We start from the raw sequence: 18702 nt of genomic DNA, 5'->3' as shown, positions 1-18702 counted from the left end.
TCCCACTCATCCTCACGGCCACGAATGCTAGTTTCTGTGTAGGTGCCTGTCTTTCCTGGCTGACCAGGAGCCTCTCCATCACCAGCAGGGACCAGAACCCTGCCTTCCTTGTCTTCTGTCTCTGGCAGGGTTAGCCCAGCAGGCACCCCAAACAGACCTTGTGCAAAAACTTTCTGCCCCTCTCCTGTCCTCACGTCTAATAAGATGGATGACAGTCAATATGTATCATCATCCTACTCTATTACCTCGGCTCTGCTTGGCTCTGTGGTGAGTGCTGTCAGAGAAACCACAAGTGATGTCATTTAGTTCACTGCTTTTGTGTCCACATCCCAGCAAAGGTAGAGGGCTTCAAAGACAAGGCTCGTGGCCGTCCTGTCTACCTGCAGCCACCCACCGCAGCTCCTGGCATGAAAGAAGCACTGGATAAATGGTGAGCAGTTGAGTGAATGAATGCCTATTCCATTTTCAACCACATATTAGAAATTGTAAAAATAAAGATAAATCAAAGTATAGTATCTGCAGAGACAGGCAAGCCCTAAAAGTAGTCTAGCCTGTTGGACAAAACTAAATGTGAAGACCTTTTCTAACTTATGAGCTCAAAATCTTTTCGTGCCCTAACACCTCAGCATCTTAAGTTTTGTATTTTCCAATGGCAGTGGCCTTGGAGCAGTCCCGAGGGATATGACAGACACATTCATGAGAACACTGACACCGGGTCAGGGGAATGGAGGGGGGAGGGCACATGTCTCACGAGGGATGGGGACGGACCACAGGGATTGCTGAAAATGCTCTGCAAGTGATTCTGACGCACACCCCAAGGAGCACTGAGCTCGGAAAGCTGAGAGAGAGATGTAGCCACACTGACCTTGAGCAAAAAAGGAACAAAGAGACCCTGGTGGAGTCCATCAGCCTGGCCTGGGTGCTTGGTGTTACCATACGTTGGGCGCTCCCGGGAAGATGTCCCACCATGTCATTCATATTTATTTTCAACCCAGTACCACGCTTTCCACAAAGAGTTCAATTTAATAGAGGAATCAGGTTTGGTAAGAAACAAATTAAGTTTCCAGCCTCTCTACACCCTCCGCCACCAACCCCCACACCCCAAGAAATGCTGGTTTCCGGGAAAAAGTGAAAAGGAATATGTTAGAATCTCGTACTTGGAAAGCAATTCTGATGAGTGCCTGGCCCAATCCTCCCCATCCTACGCATCCCTTCCTTCCACGATGACCCTACCAGATACCCATAGCCTTATGAATACTTACGGTGACGGAGCGCTCACTATCACTCAAAGTAGTCCATTTGAGGCTCCATAGCTCTGACTGATCTGCTTACTAGGAGCAGAAATCTGTCCCACCCTTGGGTCCTAGAGCCTCTGGGGATCACACAGTCCCCTCACAAGAAGGCCCTGCATGTATCTGAGGTCTCCGCTGCCCAGATGCCGTGCCAATCCCAGGTGTTTGCTCTGTGATGAAGCATCACCCAGATCCTAACAGAAAAATGAGCACCAGCCTCCTTACCAGAAGCAGGGACACCCTCAGTTGTGTTTTAACCATGCCACTCAAGCCGTTGAGGAAGTGGCAGAAATCTCTAAACTGTCGTCAAGACAACCAAAGTCCAAATATAAATCTCTTTGGGATTCCATCCGGAAGCAGTTTTTAAGTGCACACACCCAGAGGAAATAATAAAAGAAAAGTTAGAGCCTCTCTGCCCCCTCCTCCTCCTCTTCCTCCTCCTCTTTTCCCTTCTCTCCCTCTCCCCTTGCTTTTTGCCACGTGGTGATGTGTGTTAAAAATGCACACTGGGAAGCTTTCCACCTTTGGGGTTGGAACAGCTGCTGCCTCGATATTGTTTTTGTTAGGTTTTTTTTTTTTTTAACATACTTAGCTGTTTTTAAGGGGGTTGTTTTTAAGCTACATGTTTCATAATACTAGTTCAGATTACAAAGGGGGATGGTTGGCACTTTATGGACAAGAATGGGACTCATGGGTCCTAAGTGTCTAATCAGGACCCCTTTTCAGTGTGTGCCCCTGGCAAGCACACCCTCCTGCGTGGCGAGCTTCTACGGCACCCTGGCTTATCCCAGGAAAAGGCATTCACAGAGGCTTAGGATAAACACGAGAAAGTCCACCCATGAAAGCAACGAGAGCCAAGAATTTATAACAGGTAGCCTAAATAAACCCAATGTTCTTAAGTCCTTGGTTAGAATGCGCAAAGCATTCAGGGAATGCCCCCTAGTCTGCTGTTGACTCCATCTGGGATCACTCACCAAAAGAAATAAGATAGACACGGGGCGCCTGGGTGGCTCAGTTGGTTGGGCATCCGACTTCGGCTCAGGTCATGATCTCAGTTCGTGGGTTCGAACCCCGTGTCAGGCTCTGTGCTGACAGCCAGCTCAGAGCCTGGAGTCTGTTTCAGATTCTGTGTCTCCCTTTCTCTCTGACCTTCCCCTGCTCATGCTCTCTCTCTCTCTCTCTCTCTCTCTCAGAAATAAATAAAACATAAAAAAAAAAAAGAAAGAAAGAAGATAGACACACTGAATGTCAGGGTCATGAAAGGCACAGGTACAGGTGGAGAAGACCTGTCATCTGGCTTATTCTGGCTTCCACCTGTTGCAAATGACCTTCCCATCGGGAACCTCCGACCCCACGGAGGCTGCAGACCACAGCTAAGAGGGATGAAAGTCTGCACTGCCCACACTTAAAACAACTTTGTGCCTTAGATGGGAAGTGTATCCTCGAATAGCCACGGAACACTATGTGCCAGTGGCCAGGCCACAAACAGACTAGCCTGTCAACCTCCCCAGTGAGGCAGCCAGACTTCAGTTAGGAGCTCCGCACTCTCTATCACCTTCTCAAGGGGGCACAAAAGAAAGTGATATGACAGAAGGCATGGCTTCTACATCTCAGTCCTACTGAGACTTCAGGAAGATGTGGTCACTGAAAAAGAGGAAGCTGAGTGCTAGTCATGTGTAAGACTTCATCTGGAAAAGACAGACCTCCTGACAGAAAGAACCCAAGAGAGCCCCAGGCTCCTGCTAAAATTTTGAGAACTTCTGGACTTGTACATGATTCCTTCTTTTAGTCAGTGATGACTTACAAGGTTCTCTCTCAAATTAAGACAGTGAGCCCAAGGTGGTTAAAATGGCTCTGAACTCACCCAAACGCCATCTCACCCAGAGAATCCCCTCTAGGAATGAGCGGCTAAGAATCAAGCCTATCGCACACATCTTACCCAGGACAGGCCCAACCAAACCACAAGACTTAACAAAATTTTACTCGGCGTGGGGGATGAGGTTATGGGCCCTCTGACCTAAACAAGACTAAAACCTAGAGCCACTCTCACAAAAAGGAAGGCTGCTGACATGGTGTTACACGAATCACGCTTCAAAGCCTCCATCTGCCCAGAAATACCCTTGCTCCGCTCCGGCAGAGCTGTTTCCTCACAAGCCAAACTCCTACCGACAGAGCCACTGCAAAGAACCAGCAAACAAGGGTGAGGCACTGTCTGGAGGAAGCCACTAAAAGGATACATTTCATTCTTAGAGATAAAAGAAAAGAAGTAAAGGGACTTCCTCCAGCTGTCCCATATCCCAGGCTTACTAACTGTCACCCTGGAGTCACAGCTTAGCAGGAAATGGTACCCTATATCCTAGCAGATCATCTGGTATCATCCTCTGCCTTAAAAGGGAAGATGTTACGACACCCATTTTATGGATGAGGCGACTGAAGGACTTGTCCAGAACTGCACAGCAAGCGATCTATTTCCTCGTAGAAGGATACAGAGACTCCTCCCTGACCAGTGAAAATAATTCCTGTGATGAGTAGGACCTGTGCCACCTTAGTAGATGACAAAGGAGAACGCATTGGGGGGGGGGGGAGAGGGGGGGTTAGGGGAAGCCAAAACATTTCCTACTTCCTTTACTCCCAAGGCCAATCCTGGCACACATCAGAGTTGTGTCTTGATTCCTGGGCGCACATGAGGCTGAAATGACCCCTCGCAAGGAAAACACAAGACTCCTGGAATTTGTGTGGAAACCATGCTGGAGAGCCCCGCAGCGGGTAAAACCAACCCTGCAACACGAATAAAGGTCAACAGAGGAAGAGCAGGACAGGATCCTTTTCCAGATCCCAGCTGTGGCTGAGCAAGGCAGGAGGGCAGGAGCACTGGGTGGTTTGTGCCCAGGGGGACAGAGAAGGGAGGGCCTTTGCAGGTCCTCCGGAATTCGAGGCGAACCGGACAATCTGGTGTCAACGACGGCTCTGGCAACAGGCAGTGATGGGAGACAGTCAAGAACGTCGTCCAGCCAGAAGTTCCAAAAAGAGCCTGTATGGAGCCCAGACACCTGGCGGGTCTGCTAAACTCAATGTTAACCTGGAACTGTTTCCCCAATATAGGCTTCCGGAACATGCAGGACATCCATCTCCCACCTCCACAGCCCAGTTAGCGTCTCTTGTAAATAACAAAGGGTCTACCCTTCTGCTGCTCTCCGGGTAGGAAACGGTTTTCCTGGGAGAGCAGATTTGCCAGGGGCAGTACCCCAGGCGCGGATGCCGAAGGCTGCTGAAAACACGGCTTAAACCCAGCTTTCAAAAGCAGACATTCCGGAATTTGATGTAGGCACCCGAAAGGAAATGACCCTTAATACTATCTGAACTCTCCGCGGCGGTTTTCCAGGGGCTGCCCTGTGTCACCCGGCAGGTCTGCCAGAGCAAAGGGCTTGGGTATTTCTGTCGGTCTTTGTTTCTGGCTTCTTTCACATTTCCTCAGGCTCAGAAGACCCACTCCGGGAGGGGAAGCTGTTGATAGGGGAGGATTTTCTCATCCTGCACGGAAGTTTTCGGGCGCAATGCTCTCCAGTACTTTTCTCTTCACCCTCCAGCCGGGACATCCCCTCGCGTTCTCTCGCGTCGGGCTGGGCTTTCTTTCCCACCCCCCGCACCTCCCCCCTCCCCCCCCCAAAAGTGAATAGACCCATTGCCCCCCGGGAGGCAAAAAGGATCTGGAGCCTTGGCTGAGTAACTTAAAGTTTCCGCCGGAAGGAAATTATCAAAGGCGCAGGAGAAAGCCGTCGGAGGCCGGAGGGACAGCGGCGCCGGCCGCTCCGCCTGTCCCCGCAGAGAGTCCCGCGGCCCGGGCCGGCCCGACCGCGGCGGGGCCCCCGCGGCTCCCGGGCGCCGGGCCGGCCGGGCTGAAAGAGTGGGCGGCTCCGGGGCAGGCTCGGACCCGACCCCCGCCGGGCTGGGAAAGAGGACCCAGGGGACTGGGGGCGCGGGGGGCCGCGGGAGGGGGGGCGCACGGACGTGGGTGTCCCCGGCGGAGGGCGGCGCAGGACTCACCCCGAGAAGACACACTTTGAGCTCCCGTATCGCCATCATGTGCTCGGGGCCGGGCCGGGCAGGGGCTCAGCATCCTCCGGGGCCGGGGCCGCGCCGCGCCCGCGCCCAGCCTGCGTCCGCCAGTCTCCGCCTTTCGCTCGCGGCAGCCCGCGGGCGGGACCGCGGCGGCTGCTATTTCTGGGCCGCCGGCCCCGCCGCGGTCGGTCACGTGGCCGCCGGCCGGCTCCTCCCGGGACTTCGGGTCTAACCTCGGCGGCCCCGGGCTCCCAGGAACGCCCCCAGACGGCGTCCGCCACCAGGGGGCCGCCCCGGGACCTGAAGAGTCGTTGGCGGAGTGCCTCCCCCCTCTGACCTGCCCAGTAGCCGGACCCAGCTCTGCACAGCACCCTCCGCCGTCTGCCCCTCCAGCCTCGCCCGGCGGCAATGCCCCGTGGTGTGGAAGGAGGACGGGATCCGCCGTGGGGGAGACCCCACGGCTGGCTGCGTCCCTGAGGATTTCATTCCTCATCTCGAAGTGGATGCTGCCAGCCCACGTCCTCTAGATGGGAACGCTTCGAAGTCGGCCTGCAGTCCCGTCGTTCACGGACACTCTAGGATCCCAGCTGAAACGAAGCCTAACACAGTTCACTTTGCAACCCACCTTCTCCTGCAGTTCTTCATACCCTGGCTTCAACATACGCCCCTGCAGTTCTTAACCCTCAGCCCTGAGTTCATTTTTCTGCATGGAGTTGAAAATGGTTCTAGAAGCAATGGTCTATTCCTCCCTCCAAAACAGATGTGTCCCTGTCTGAAAAAGGAAACATGCATTGCAGAAAGGAAGCTGCCTTGCCCTGTATAGAAAATGCCACAACTTGCCTGGACAGGCGCCCAAGCCTCAGAAGTATAGCTAGAAATATGTACCTCCTGGCCGATCTTCTGCAACCTTCCTTAACCAGCAAATAAAAAGAGGCTCTGGCTTGAGACAGTCGAGGAAATCTTGTGGAAACCGTCTTCTTGTCTTCATCCATAGCCACACCCACTCAGAAGGCTTCACTTGTTGCTACTATAGACATGGCAGCTTTTTGGACATATCCACCTGAAATAACATTTCTTAAACTTCATCCTGTATCCCAAACTCTCAGGCCTCTCTCTTGACTTGCTAATATTTTTTTGAGAGAGAGAGCACAACCAGGGGAGGGACAGAGAGAGGGGGGAACAGAGGATCTGAAGCAGGCTCTGTGCTGACAGCAGTGAGCCCACGTAGAGCTCAAGCTCATGAACCATGAGATCATGACCTAAGCTCAAGTGGGGCAGTCAACTGACTGAGCCACCCAGGCATTGTGACTTGCTAATTTTGATCAATGACCTTTTCATTCCCCCAGCAGACCACCCACTTTCATTATCTGGTTATGTTCCTCCTAAAGCCATGTCGAAGCAACCCAGCACCCACATGGCCCCATGCAGTGGGGGCTTCTGAATCAAGACTTCCAGAGGAAAAAGATCCTACATGTGTAGAGTCAAAACAGGCCCCCAAACTGACACTTGGCAACTAAATTCCCCCAGAACAGTAGGGTCTTCCCCTGGCCAAGCGCAGGCTTCTGGAGGGTTATTCACACAAATCTGGACCACTTGGTTCAAAAAGTAGCCATGCACAAGATATGCATCTTCTTTCACATGGAGATTGTTGTATCAGCATCTGTCCTTGGTTTAGTATCCAAAGTAAAGATAGTCTTTCATGTGGGCAGCAGGAAAAGAGGTCCAGCCAGTATTATCCAGCCCTGGTCACAATGCCTTACTGTCCTCAGATTTGCTGAGCAGAGACAACAGCAACACAGTTGCAGAGACAGGTCTCGGTGAAGCAGCTCTGTGGCCAAGGCCTACAGCGGCCCTTCCCTAACTCCTCTTCTGTCTCTGACCGTATGGCTTGAGTCTCCATGTTGCAGTCACTTGCCTTTGCCTTTCTTCTTACCTCCCAAAAGCCAATCAGACTAGAATGCAAGACTTTGATGAGTGGGAATTCATAAACTTCAATAGGTCACGGAGGGCAGGACCTTTCCCAGACAAAAATTTCTCTTCCATTCCCTTACCCTCTTTCATGATCCCTTTCCTTCTATGATCTTCTCCACTAACCTAGGCATCTGGGATGCCTGTGTGGTTTCTAGGCTGTCCCCAAATAATCCCTTATCCAGGACCTCTCCCCTGCACCCCCAGAATCACCCCAGTCTGTTTCTCTTTCTTCCCATCCTCAACTCCATTAAAAATCACCTCGTGTGTGTCAATTTCCATGCTCTGCTTTACAAAGTAGCAGTTCTTGTCTGTCAACAGGACTGCTGCCTTCATGGGTATATACCCTTTCTCAGCCAGGTCACCCTGGGGAACTTAAAATTGGCCTCATGAAAAACCTGCTCCCCACCATCATCCCCAAGGTGATGCATAAGGCTCTCACCCAGGAGGGAGGACAATGGCCACCACAACACATATTTTGGGAGTGACAAGATCCTGGATAGCTCTCAACTTTTTAAAGATACAATGTTCTCTGTGAATGCTATTATTATACTCTTTGATTACTATGCTAAGGGCTTGTCCTGACTCCTCTGGAATTTTCTGCATACGGAGAGGTTCTGATATAACCTAACCAAGGGTAAAAATTCAGTGATGCATGACTGAGAATTTATGAAATAAAATAAAATAGGACATGAAAGTTTTCTTGAGACCTTTGTAAAATAAAAGGTCGTTGGACTAATTCAGGGTTCAGCTTTTCTGCTCCCTTAAAGTCTTCAGTGGTACCAAACAAGATGAAATCCAAGCTCTTCAGCACATCTTGCCCAAACCAGCCTCTCCTTTGCCCACCTGGTGAAATCCCGTCATCCTTCAGAGAACTGCTCAAATTCTACCTCCTCAGTAAAGTCTCCCCTAAGCTTGTACACACTTGCTCACGTGTCTTGCTATGTTTATTCAACGTAAATAAAGGAATTAACATCTAAATCCCTTTTACAATAAGTCAGGGTCTAAACGGATAAACAAATGGAATTACTCATCTATATGAAAGGTGCCCATATATTATGCCAAGGATCCTCTCTGTTTTACCAGGGTTAAAAAGTAACTAGTGATGCTTTAAAAAGGAAAGTGACTAGGAATGAATGGTTTTTTCCCCCAATCTACATCTACCTAGGACTTTTCTCCAGCAGGATATTTGGCCTCTTACACTATTCAAACAAGGCTACAATTTTGTGGGTCTCCGGGTCATGAATGATATGGCCCTAGGACCCAGAGGCTTTGCAAGTAATGGATTGTTGAGCCTGGAATACTCATCCTTGGACTTCATCTAGAAGGTTCTGAATGAGGATTTCTTTTAAAAGAGTAATTCACTGGGGTGCCTGGGTGGCTCGGTTTGTTAAGTGTCTGACAGTACAGAACCTGCTTGGGATTCTCTCTCTCTCTCCCTCTCTTTCCGCCCCTTCTCCCTGCCTCTTTGAAAATAAATAAATAAACTTAAAAGAAAAGAGCATTCACCAATGAGTATTTTGCAAAAGTCTACCAGATGACTAGAAAATGCCTAGGAAAATGACCACATCCTTTCTTTAAAGATTAGCAAAAGCCAATAATGGCCAGAAAACTGGTCATGTTTTTTGAACCAGCAAATCCCTTTTTGGAGCATAACATAGAAATAAGCACAAAAAGGGAACCAATACAAAGCCTGCCTGTTTGTACCCAAACAGGCACACAAAGAAACAAAGACATATGCGAAAGGAACAAAAAATCATCTCTGAGACAAAGGAAGAACAGCTGTACTCATTGCAACACTTAAGGGATAAAACAACTGAAAGCCCTTCACATTTGGGGAATGATCACGGCGCTGAAAATATCTGAAAATTACGGCGCTTCGCTAGGGTATGTTTAATGGTGCACAGCGGTGTATGTCGCATAGGTAGTAGATAAAATGTGTATACCGATGTGGAAAACAAAGGCAAAAGAAAAAATTAAATTTCCTTACAACTTACAGCCTTTTAACAAGTCCTCAAGACAGGCAGAGTGACATTCCTCCGGGAGCTCAGCCTCCTCGATGAGGACACTTTGCTAAGGGCAAAAGGCAATCTTAGCCCAACCACCTCCCCACACCCCAGAATCCTATAAATCTATTTTATCATATAAAAATTCCTTTGGAAACTTCCTTTACTTCCACCCCCCAGATATATGTTAGCAATCAGCCTCCAAGCATATGGCCCACTGATAACGCATCCGAATGGTCTCATGCCTGAGGTTTTTCCTAACAATAGCCAGCCACCTCAGGATCCTGAAAACATTGCTTCCAAAAATTCCTTAGAGACTTAAGCTATCCCTAACCCCCTTCCAACTTGAAAGTACATAATCAGTCACCCAGTGCAGCTCTTTCTGCCATGGGTCCTGTCCCCACACTTTAATAAACCCACCTTTTTATATCAAAGACATCTCAAGAATTCTTTCTTGGCCGTGGGCTCTGAACCCTAACATTTTCTACATCATATACTATGTAGAGTCATAGGGAAATTTGTAGCAAATAAGTTTCTGTGAGAATAACATGACACAAAATTGGGGCTGCATGTGAACTAGAATAAGCCATTCAAATGTGTTGCAGCTCATCAGACTGCAGACTGATCTCAGAAGGTCCATGGTGAGTCATCTGGCCTGCTCAGGGGCCAATTAAGGAAAAATTTAAATGTTTATGAACCTGGTTTTTAATAATTGCGTCTTTCCTTTATGGAACGTTAGTGTCTGCAATGTCAGTTAAATAGCTGTTTAATAGATCTCATTTTCTTAATTCTTCCTTCCTTCCTTCCTTCCTTCCTTCCTTCCTTCCTTCCTTCCTCTCTTCCTTAAGTTTTAGATATTTTCAACTAGCACATGCTGGTCTCTCTTATTTACAATTCAGACCCATTAAAGACATTTTGAGGAGCTAACTTCCTGGACATACCAGCTAAGCCATGGATGGGGGGGTTTTAGGAAAGCAGAAATGAAAGGGCCCCACAGTTCACCCACAGACGTGGAGAAGGGCAAAAGCAGCCTGAAAGCGATTCTGAGTTACTGGGAATGCCTGAGAACAGAAGGAACCTCTATGTGTAGAGAGGAGAACGGTCCCCAGGCACCAGGAATGGGCCAGCTTGCTAGGTAAGAGGATACACCTCCTCTCTGAGTGACTGTCCTCTCTTAGCAACTCTTGTCTTCATGTTGGTGTGGGAAGATGGCGGCATCTCTTAGAAGCTCAGGAGCAGCAGCTGGAGAAGTCAGTGAGCTGTCAGCTCTTCAGACAAATGGATGAAGGAGGGTCAGGACTCCCTTTCTCCATTACCAACTGAATGGGAGTACTCCAGAGTGTTCAAGAACAAGCAGATCACCCTAACTTAAAGTAAGGGAGCCCTGGGGCACCTGGGTGGCTTAGTCGGTTAAGCGTCCGACTTTCGCTTAGGTCATGATCTCACGGTTCGTGGGTTTGAGCCCCGCGTCAGGCTCTGTGCTGACTGCCAGCTCAGAGCCTGGAGCCTATTTCAGAGTCTGTGTCTCCCTCTCTCTCTGACCCTCCCCTGCTCGTGCTGTCTCTCTCTCTCTCTCCTAGAAATAAATAAAAATATTTTAAAAAATAAAATAAAATAAGGGAGCCCTCTGTTGGGCTCTCACAAAGGATTGGTGTTGAGTGGTAATTTTTTGATTTTCCAGATATATCAAATAAGCAGGCTGTTGGTTATATCAACACTGAGCACCTCCTTATCTAACCAGCCACTTCACAGACACTCCTGCCTATCAGCTTCTAGTCTTTCCACTCCCTGATTGAGCTGAAAGGGTTGAGTTGAAAGAAGATACAAGATAAGTCTTAACACCTCCAATAAAAATAAATGAATGGATGCAATGGGGAGACCACCTCCCAAAAGCCGTAAAATAGTATGCAACCCAGTCAGTCCCGTTCACTCTCATTGCTTACTTGTAAAACCGGGAAATGATTACAATGATGCAGATCAAAGTCAACCCAACCCAGTTTCATTTCTTAGGCCATTGGTGGGTTGTTCTTCCCCGCCATTCATGTCAGTTTTGCTGCAATTGCTTGGAGTAATATTGTAGACTTGAGGATATACTTTTTCTTAAAAGAGACTGTGTTTGACCTTTTTGGGGGGTCTTTAACATTATTTGTTATCAAACTAGAAAACTGGTTTCAGATGTTGGAAACAATTCTCATATCTTTAGGAATTTGTATCTTTAATCGCTTACATGTCCATTCAGCAAATGGTAGATGCTGATTATGTACTAGACACTGGGCATGGAATCAAGTAAGGTAGACAACATCCACAGGCGTAGAGCCCACAATGGAAATGGGCAAACAGATAAGCAGGCTGTTTATAGTACGCTGTTAAATGCCTGAAGTTTAGTACATCTGTTTTATTTTTCTTATTCTTTTGATTAAGAAAATGAGTATAATTTCCAGGGTCAGCAAACCTGGAATTCAATGAAACTTAGTTCCCAGGTAAGGGGGAAGATGATCAAGATGGCTAGAGTTTGAACCTAGTCACCAGGAGGTGTATGTGTGCGTGTGTGTGTGAGAGACAGACAGACAGACAGATAAACAGATATAGACACAGAGATCTTTGTTCTGCCTGAATTCCCAACATTGCCCTGGACTAGGAAGAACCTAATGCCAACAATCCCCTAATTCCAATGGTTAACTGAGCTGCCTTAAGAGTCTAATTACCCTGGAAGTCTTGCAAACTGTGTTTCTATTGCTGTTGAACTCATTACTATTCATTGACTTCCTTGATTTGCCCATGTGACAGAGCCCATCATAAATCGTCCGTAATCAGTCCTTAGCACAGCGCATATTCGGCCCTCCGAAGATGTTTCAGTGAGTAGATGAGAGAGTGAGTGTGTCAGCATCACACATAATCACAAAAGTAGTAGCAGGGTAGAAAGGGCACTGGGCAGCAGACAGAACAAGGTTTAAATCGAGGTTCCTCCATCCCCCGTTTGTGTGAATTTAAGGAAGTTCCTGAATCTCTTAGACGCAGTTTCGTCCTCTGTCAAAGGTGGTTATAAAAAGGCTGTTGCATTATTTTGGGAGAGGATTACATTTAGATGGGGGGGGAGGGGTCACTAGCAAATCTGGACGACTAACCATCCTAGCTTGCATGGGAGTGTCCAAGTTTTAGTGCTGAAAGCCTCGCATCCTGGGAAACCCTCAGTCCCAGGTAAAATGTGCTGGTTGGCCCCACTATGCTCTTCCCCGAGCCCGTAAAACTGTTTCTGGGTTGCTTTTATCCTTAAAACGGAAGTGTTAACTTCCAACCAGCCTCACTTCCTTCCTGAGTTTTTCAGCTCTGAATATAGAAAGGACTCTAGATTAGAAAGCAGCACCAACACTTGACACAGAGCCATAAACATCTAAATTGCCCATAAGCTCTCATCGTTTTACACTCAGGCTACATGGAAGACTTAAATATGCAAATTATAACTTCAGCTAAATAACAGCTATTTCACTGACGTACTAGGTTTTTAAAAACAGGAAATAGGAAATAGGAAAAGATTCTTTAGTTTTTCAGCCCCCTGATAAGGCTCCTTTTCTCCTTTTGGTGGTTCATAATTTACTTTTGTCTCTCATTTCCGATGCCCACTCCATACTTCCCCCGCCCCCCCGCCACATCTCAAATGTTGTATTCTTTTACTTAACTAAAACTTACCTTCAGAACCAACCCATCATAGCTCTGGTGGAAGGGGTTTATACAGCAAAAAATCCTTTCTCAGGTAAACATTCTGGGAGGTTGATCTTCCTCCAAACAATTACTCTCCTTGCCCACGTGTGGCCGCCTGAGTTTCAGGCCTATGGCACCATGGTTCTGCCATCAGCAGTTGTTCAAAAACAGTGGGTCAAAATGATCTGGTGGTATGATGTGGAGGGGCTGAGGTGGGAGGGTTCTGGCTCTATTTCTCCTAAATGGAGAAAGGAAAATGCAGATTTACTTTCAGAAGTCACAAGGAGAAAAACTAATAGATTTGAACCCATAAAAGTTAACTCCTTCTGGGGCACCTGGGTCCCTCAGTCGGTTTAGCATCTGACTCTTAATTTCAGCTCAGGTCATGGGATCAATCCCCATGTGAGACTCCACACTCAGTGTGGAACCTGCTTAAGACTCCTCTCTCTCTCTCTTTTTCTCTCTCCCTCCCTCCCTCTGCTCCTCTCCCTTACGTTCACTCACTCACTCTCTCTCTCTCAAAACAAAAATTTTTTAATTTTTAAAAAAGGTTAACTCCTTCTTTATGCAGGAAATATTATAAATATAATTTTTAACTGCAATTTAAGGGGTGCTTGGGTGGCTCAGTGGCTTAAGCATCCGACTTGGCTCAGGTCACCATCTCACAGTTTGTAAGTTCAGGCCCCACATCAGGCTCCCTGCTGTCAGTGCAGAGCCTGCTTTAGATCCTCTGTCTCCCTCTCTCTCATCCCCACCCCTCCCTTTCAAAAATAAACAAACATTTAAGAAATAAATTTAAAAAATAAACTGCAAGGGCACTTAGGTGGCTCAGTTGGTTAAGTGTCCAACGTCAGCTCAGGTTATGATCTCAAGGTGCATGGGTTCGAGTCCTGCATTGGGCTCGGTGCTAACAGCTCAGAGCCTAAAGCCTGCTTCAGATTCTTTGTCTCCCTCTCTCTCTGCCTTTCTCCCCTAGCTCGTGCTCTGTCTCTCTCTCTCTCTCTCCTTCTCTCTCTCTCTCTCAAAAATAAATAAACATTTAAAAAAACTACAATTTAAAAGAATATTTGGCATATATATGATTTGGTTAATGATCTTTTTTTTTTTTAATGTTTTATTTATTTCTAGGAGAGAGAGAGAGAGAGACAGCGTGGGCAGGGGAGGGTCAGAGAGAGAGGGAGTCACAGACTGAAACAGGCTCCAGGCTCTGAGCTAGCAGTCAGCACAGAGCCCGACGCGGGGCTCGAACCCACGAACCGCGAGATCATGACCTAAGCGAAAGCCGGACGCTTAACCGACTAAGCCACCCAGGCGCCCCTGGTTAATGATCTTAATATGAAAAGAATTAATATATTAAAAAGAAAGAAAGAGACTAAGATCCCATTAGAAAGAATGAACAGACACAAAGATTAGGTATGATGCAAAGATATTCCCTCTCACAAATCCTTTTCAATATCAAACTGGAAGTTCTTGCTATTGCAATAAAATAAGAAAAGGAAATTAAAATATACAGATTGGAAAGGAAGACATAAAACTATCTTTCCTGACAGACGACATTATTGTTTATGTAGAAAATCTAGAAGAATTGACCCAATAAATAAATAAATGAATAAATGAATAAATAAATGAATGAATAAATAAATAAATAAATAAATAAATAAAAGCAAGCAAACCTGAAACTAATAAGCAATTATACCAAGGTTGCAGGATATAAGGCTGATATACAAAAGTCCATCACTTTCTTATATACTAACAGTGAACAAGAAGAATTTTAAATTAGTAACACAATATACTTGGGGCACCTGTGTGGCTCAGTTGGTTAAGCATCTGACTCTTGATTTCAGCTCAGGTCTTGATTTCAGGGTTGTGAGTTAGAGCCCTGCTTCAGGCTCCACTCTGGGCATGGAGCTTACTAAAAAAGAAAAAACAAACAAACAAAACATACAAAAAAACACAGTATCATTTATATTATTACCTCAAAAAATGAAATACTTAGAAATAAATCTTCTAACAAAATAAGCATAAGATCTATATGAAAGAAACTATAAAGCTCTGATGAATGAAATCAAAGAATTAAATAAATGGAGAGATATTCCATGTTCATAGATAGGGACACTCAATCTTGTCAAGACATCAGTTCTTCCCAAATTGATCTATAGATTCAACACAATGGATGTTGACAGACATTCTAAAGTTTGTATGGAGTGGCAAAAGACCCAGAATAGCCAACATGATATTAAAGGAGAAGAATAAATTTGGAAGACTGCACTACTCAACTTTAAGGCTTACTATAAAGCTATAGTAATCAAAAGAGTATGGTATTGATGAAGCAGTAGACAAATAGACCAATGGAACAGAATAAAGAGCCCAGAAATAAACCCCCATAAATATAGTCAACTGATCTTTGAGCATAGGTAATAAAATGAAGCAAAGATAATCTTTTCAACAGGTGGTACTAGAACAACAAATTAATGGGTTGTATGGTACTACCACTCTACCTATTAGAATTACAAAAATCCAGAACTCTGACAACACCAAATGCTCCTGGAGATTTGGAGCAACAGGCAATCTCATTCATTGCTACTGGGGATTCAAAATGGTACAACCACTTTGGAAGATAGTTTGGCAGTTTCTTATAAAACTAAACATATTCTCGCCATACAATCCAAAATCATGCAGCTTTATTCATAACTGCCAAAAGTTGGAAGCAAACAAGATGTCCTTCAGCAGGTGAGTGGAGAAACTGAGGTACATCCAGACAATGGAATGTTATTCACCGCTAAATAGAAATGAGCTATCAAGGCATAAAAGACACGGAAGAACATTAAATGCATATTACTAGGTGAATCAGTCTGAAAAAGCTACACACTGTATGATTCCAACTATATGACATTCTGGAAAATACAAAACTATGGAGGGTATTAAAAGATTTATACTTTTATCAAGATTACTTTTATTTTCTGATGAGAAGGGGGATAAAGAATCTGAATGTTCTCTGCTCGTTGCCAAATATACAACATTTGCATATAGAAGATAAGGAGTGGTAGAAAGGACCTAGAAGGTTTAGGTCAGGATAACTGGGAATTCCCGCTTCTTTTGAATATGAGAACCTGGAAGGGAAGATGACTCTTAACATCAAGAATGAACACTAATCAAGTATTCATTGCTAGCTTAATACAAGGTACCACCCTGCCAACTATCTTTTATCAATTATGCTCTGTCCCCTTGCCTAGAAGAAGGTGCAGTTGTTCTTGAAACTGAGGCAAAGAGGTCTCTGTAAAGGTCTGCCCTTATGGGCTACAGCCAGGATTCAAGCCCAGACATCATTACTATTTAGTGAGCCCTTTACTTGGTTTCTAGTTTGAGGTGTTGGCAGAGACACACAGGTAAAAATGATGAGTGGTCGGGGCACCTGGGTGGCTTAATCGGTTAAGCGTCCGACTTTCGCTTAGGTCATGATCTCGCGGTTCATGGGTTCGAGCCCCACGTCGGGCTCTGTGCTGACTGCCAGCTCAGAGCCTGGAGCCTGTTTCAGAGTCTGTGACTCCCTCTCTCTCTGACCCTCCCCTGCTCATGCTGTCTCTCTCTCTCTCTCCTAGAAATAAATAAAACATTAAAAAAAAAAATGATGAGTGGAATAGAAAGCAAAATATCCAAGCTAGATATAGAGATTCCAGAGTTTGCTCCAAAGATGAGAGGGTCAATGCTGACTGGCATTTTCACACACACACACACACACACACACACACACACACATATACACACTGCTGTCTGAACAGATCCCAATCCTCCCTGTTGGCTGGAAGCTCTGGGGGGTCCAGGACAGTGTCCTGAACATTTTGGTAATCTCTCCCAGAGAGTAAAAATAATAAATATTTGTTGAACACATGAGACTCTGTCTACGAAACATAGCATTTTCCACTCACTGTATTATTCTTGATGCCCTAGAGTTCTTACCTAAAGAGCAAACATACCCAACAATGTTTCTGCTGGTGATTTTGACGTGTTAACTTGACTAGCTCACAGTACCTAGACATTTGGCCAAACATTATTCTAGATGTTTCTGTGGGAGTATTTTTAGATGAGATTAACATTTAAATGAGTAGATTTGAGTAAAGCAGATTACTCTTCATAATTCGGGTAGGACTCATCCAGTTGAAGGCCTTTATAGAAAAAGACCAACCTCCCCAGAGGAAAAGGGAATTCTGCTAACAAATAGTGTTCAGACTCAAACTGTGACTATACCCTTAGCCTTCAGCCAGCTGGCCTACTCTATAGATTTTGGACTCGCCAGACCCCAATTGACTAAGCCAGTCAATTCCTTAAAATAAATCTCTTTATACATAAATGTAAATATATATAAAATATATACATATATTTATATCCACATCCTATCAGTTTGGCTTTGTTTCTCTAGTGAACCCTAAAATCCTAACACAGTATTTAATTGATTCTTTCTTTGTCCTGAATCTGCTACCCATTATGCATACATACTGGTCCTGACTCTGTTCCCCCAAATATTAACTAGCACCCACTGTATGGCCAGGAGCTAGAGCTGCAAAAGGTCAATGAGGAGACATCAAGAACCTCACAATCTGAACTTGCCTCTCACCATGACACTTTGAGAAATACACTGCTTCTAAAACCTTTATGGCCATGGCCACAGCATGAGAATTTGTGAACATAAATGTAGGTTTGGGCCACATCAATGTTGTGAGGAGAAGGCCATGATGATTTACAACTAAAAATAAAAGGGGCACGTGGATGGCTCAGTCAGTTAAGCATCCAACTGTCAGTTTCAGCTCAAGTCATGATCTTACAATTCATGAGTTCAAGCCCCTTGTCAGGCTCTGCACTGGGATTGTGTCTCCCTATCTCCCTTTCCCTCCCCTGCTATCTCTCTCTCTCTCTCTCTCTCTTTCTCAAGAATGAATACGAGAAACATTTAAAAAATAAAAATTAAAAGTGGAGATAATAGATCCAGGTCTAACACAGAAAAGGTCCGGCCTATAAGGTTGAAACTAGTGACCAAGAAGTGCCAAAAGTAGAGAGAAGAAACTGGCAGAGAAGCAGAGATGAGTCAGAGCTAAAGAGGCAGCTCAGAATAAAGTAGCAGGGCCTTGCGTGGGAGTATTGGACTCAAGGAGAAAGCACCGCTTGGGGAATATTTTACTGACCACACCATCAGGATTTCCAGAACCCCCTCTGGATTACAATCGTCAGCCTGAGTCAAGGGCACGATCCAGAGAAGTGAAACAGAAAAGGCATTACTTCCTCACTATCCAGGGGAATTGAGAGAGAGGGCTGCACCTCAGATCAGGAATAGAAAACAGTTCTGTTTAGAAAATGAAAGAGAGAAGCAAAGTAAAATTCTGCTGCGTTAAAGAAGACCCCACTGGCCAGTATAACAAGACTGAGTGCTTGCAAAAAAAAAAAAACTGAATGCTCGCAACTTAGCTACTTGGATAATGTATTAGAGGCACTCCTTTGTTGAGAAAAATGAACGGATGAACACACAAAATTCCTGACACATGTTGACAGCTGAACGAAGGAAGACCAAAAGGAAGTAGGAAAAAGGGCTGGATGGATGCCAAGGAGGAGGCCTCTACAGAAAACCTGGATGCTCTCTGTTGGATGCTCTCTGTGGGTGGTGGACAGTTACCACTTCTGCCCAGGAC

The 18702-nt window shown here is 45.8% G+C and overlaps 1 protein-coding gene across 2 annotated transcripts in view; it reads right to left on the bottom strand.

Annotated features, from left to right (window-relative positions):
* The window catches only part of RAB31 (RAB31, member RAS oncogene family), a 128431-nt gene extending 122334 nt beyond the window's left edge, over positions 1–6097 (bottom strand). Inside the window, exon 1 of one of the 2 annotated variants that reach the window (XM_039219084.1) lies at positions 5977–6097. In XM_039219084.1, coding sequence (XP_039075015.1) covers positions 5977–6012 — 36 coding nt within the window. In that variant the 5' untranslated portion in view covers positions 6013–6097. Of the gene's footprint in view, positions 1–5336; positions 5637–5976 lie in introns of those variants that run through there. The other variant, XM_039219083.1, reaches the window with a different exon arrangement.
* Positions 6098–18702: the final 12605 nt, after the last annotated feature.

This window comes from Hyaena hyaena, unplaced genomic scaffold, assembly GCF_003009895.1.
Source record: "Hyaena hyaena isolate Hyena2069 unplaced genomic scaffold, ASM300989v1 scaffold_786, whole genome shotgun sequence".
Classification (NCBI taxonomy): Eukaryota; Metazoa; Chordata; class Mammalia; order Carnivora; family Hyaenidae; genus Hyaena; species Hyaena hyaena.
Note: the sequence above shows the minus strand (reverse complement) of the source record. Positions and strands in the feature narration are given on the sequence as shown.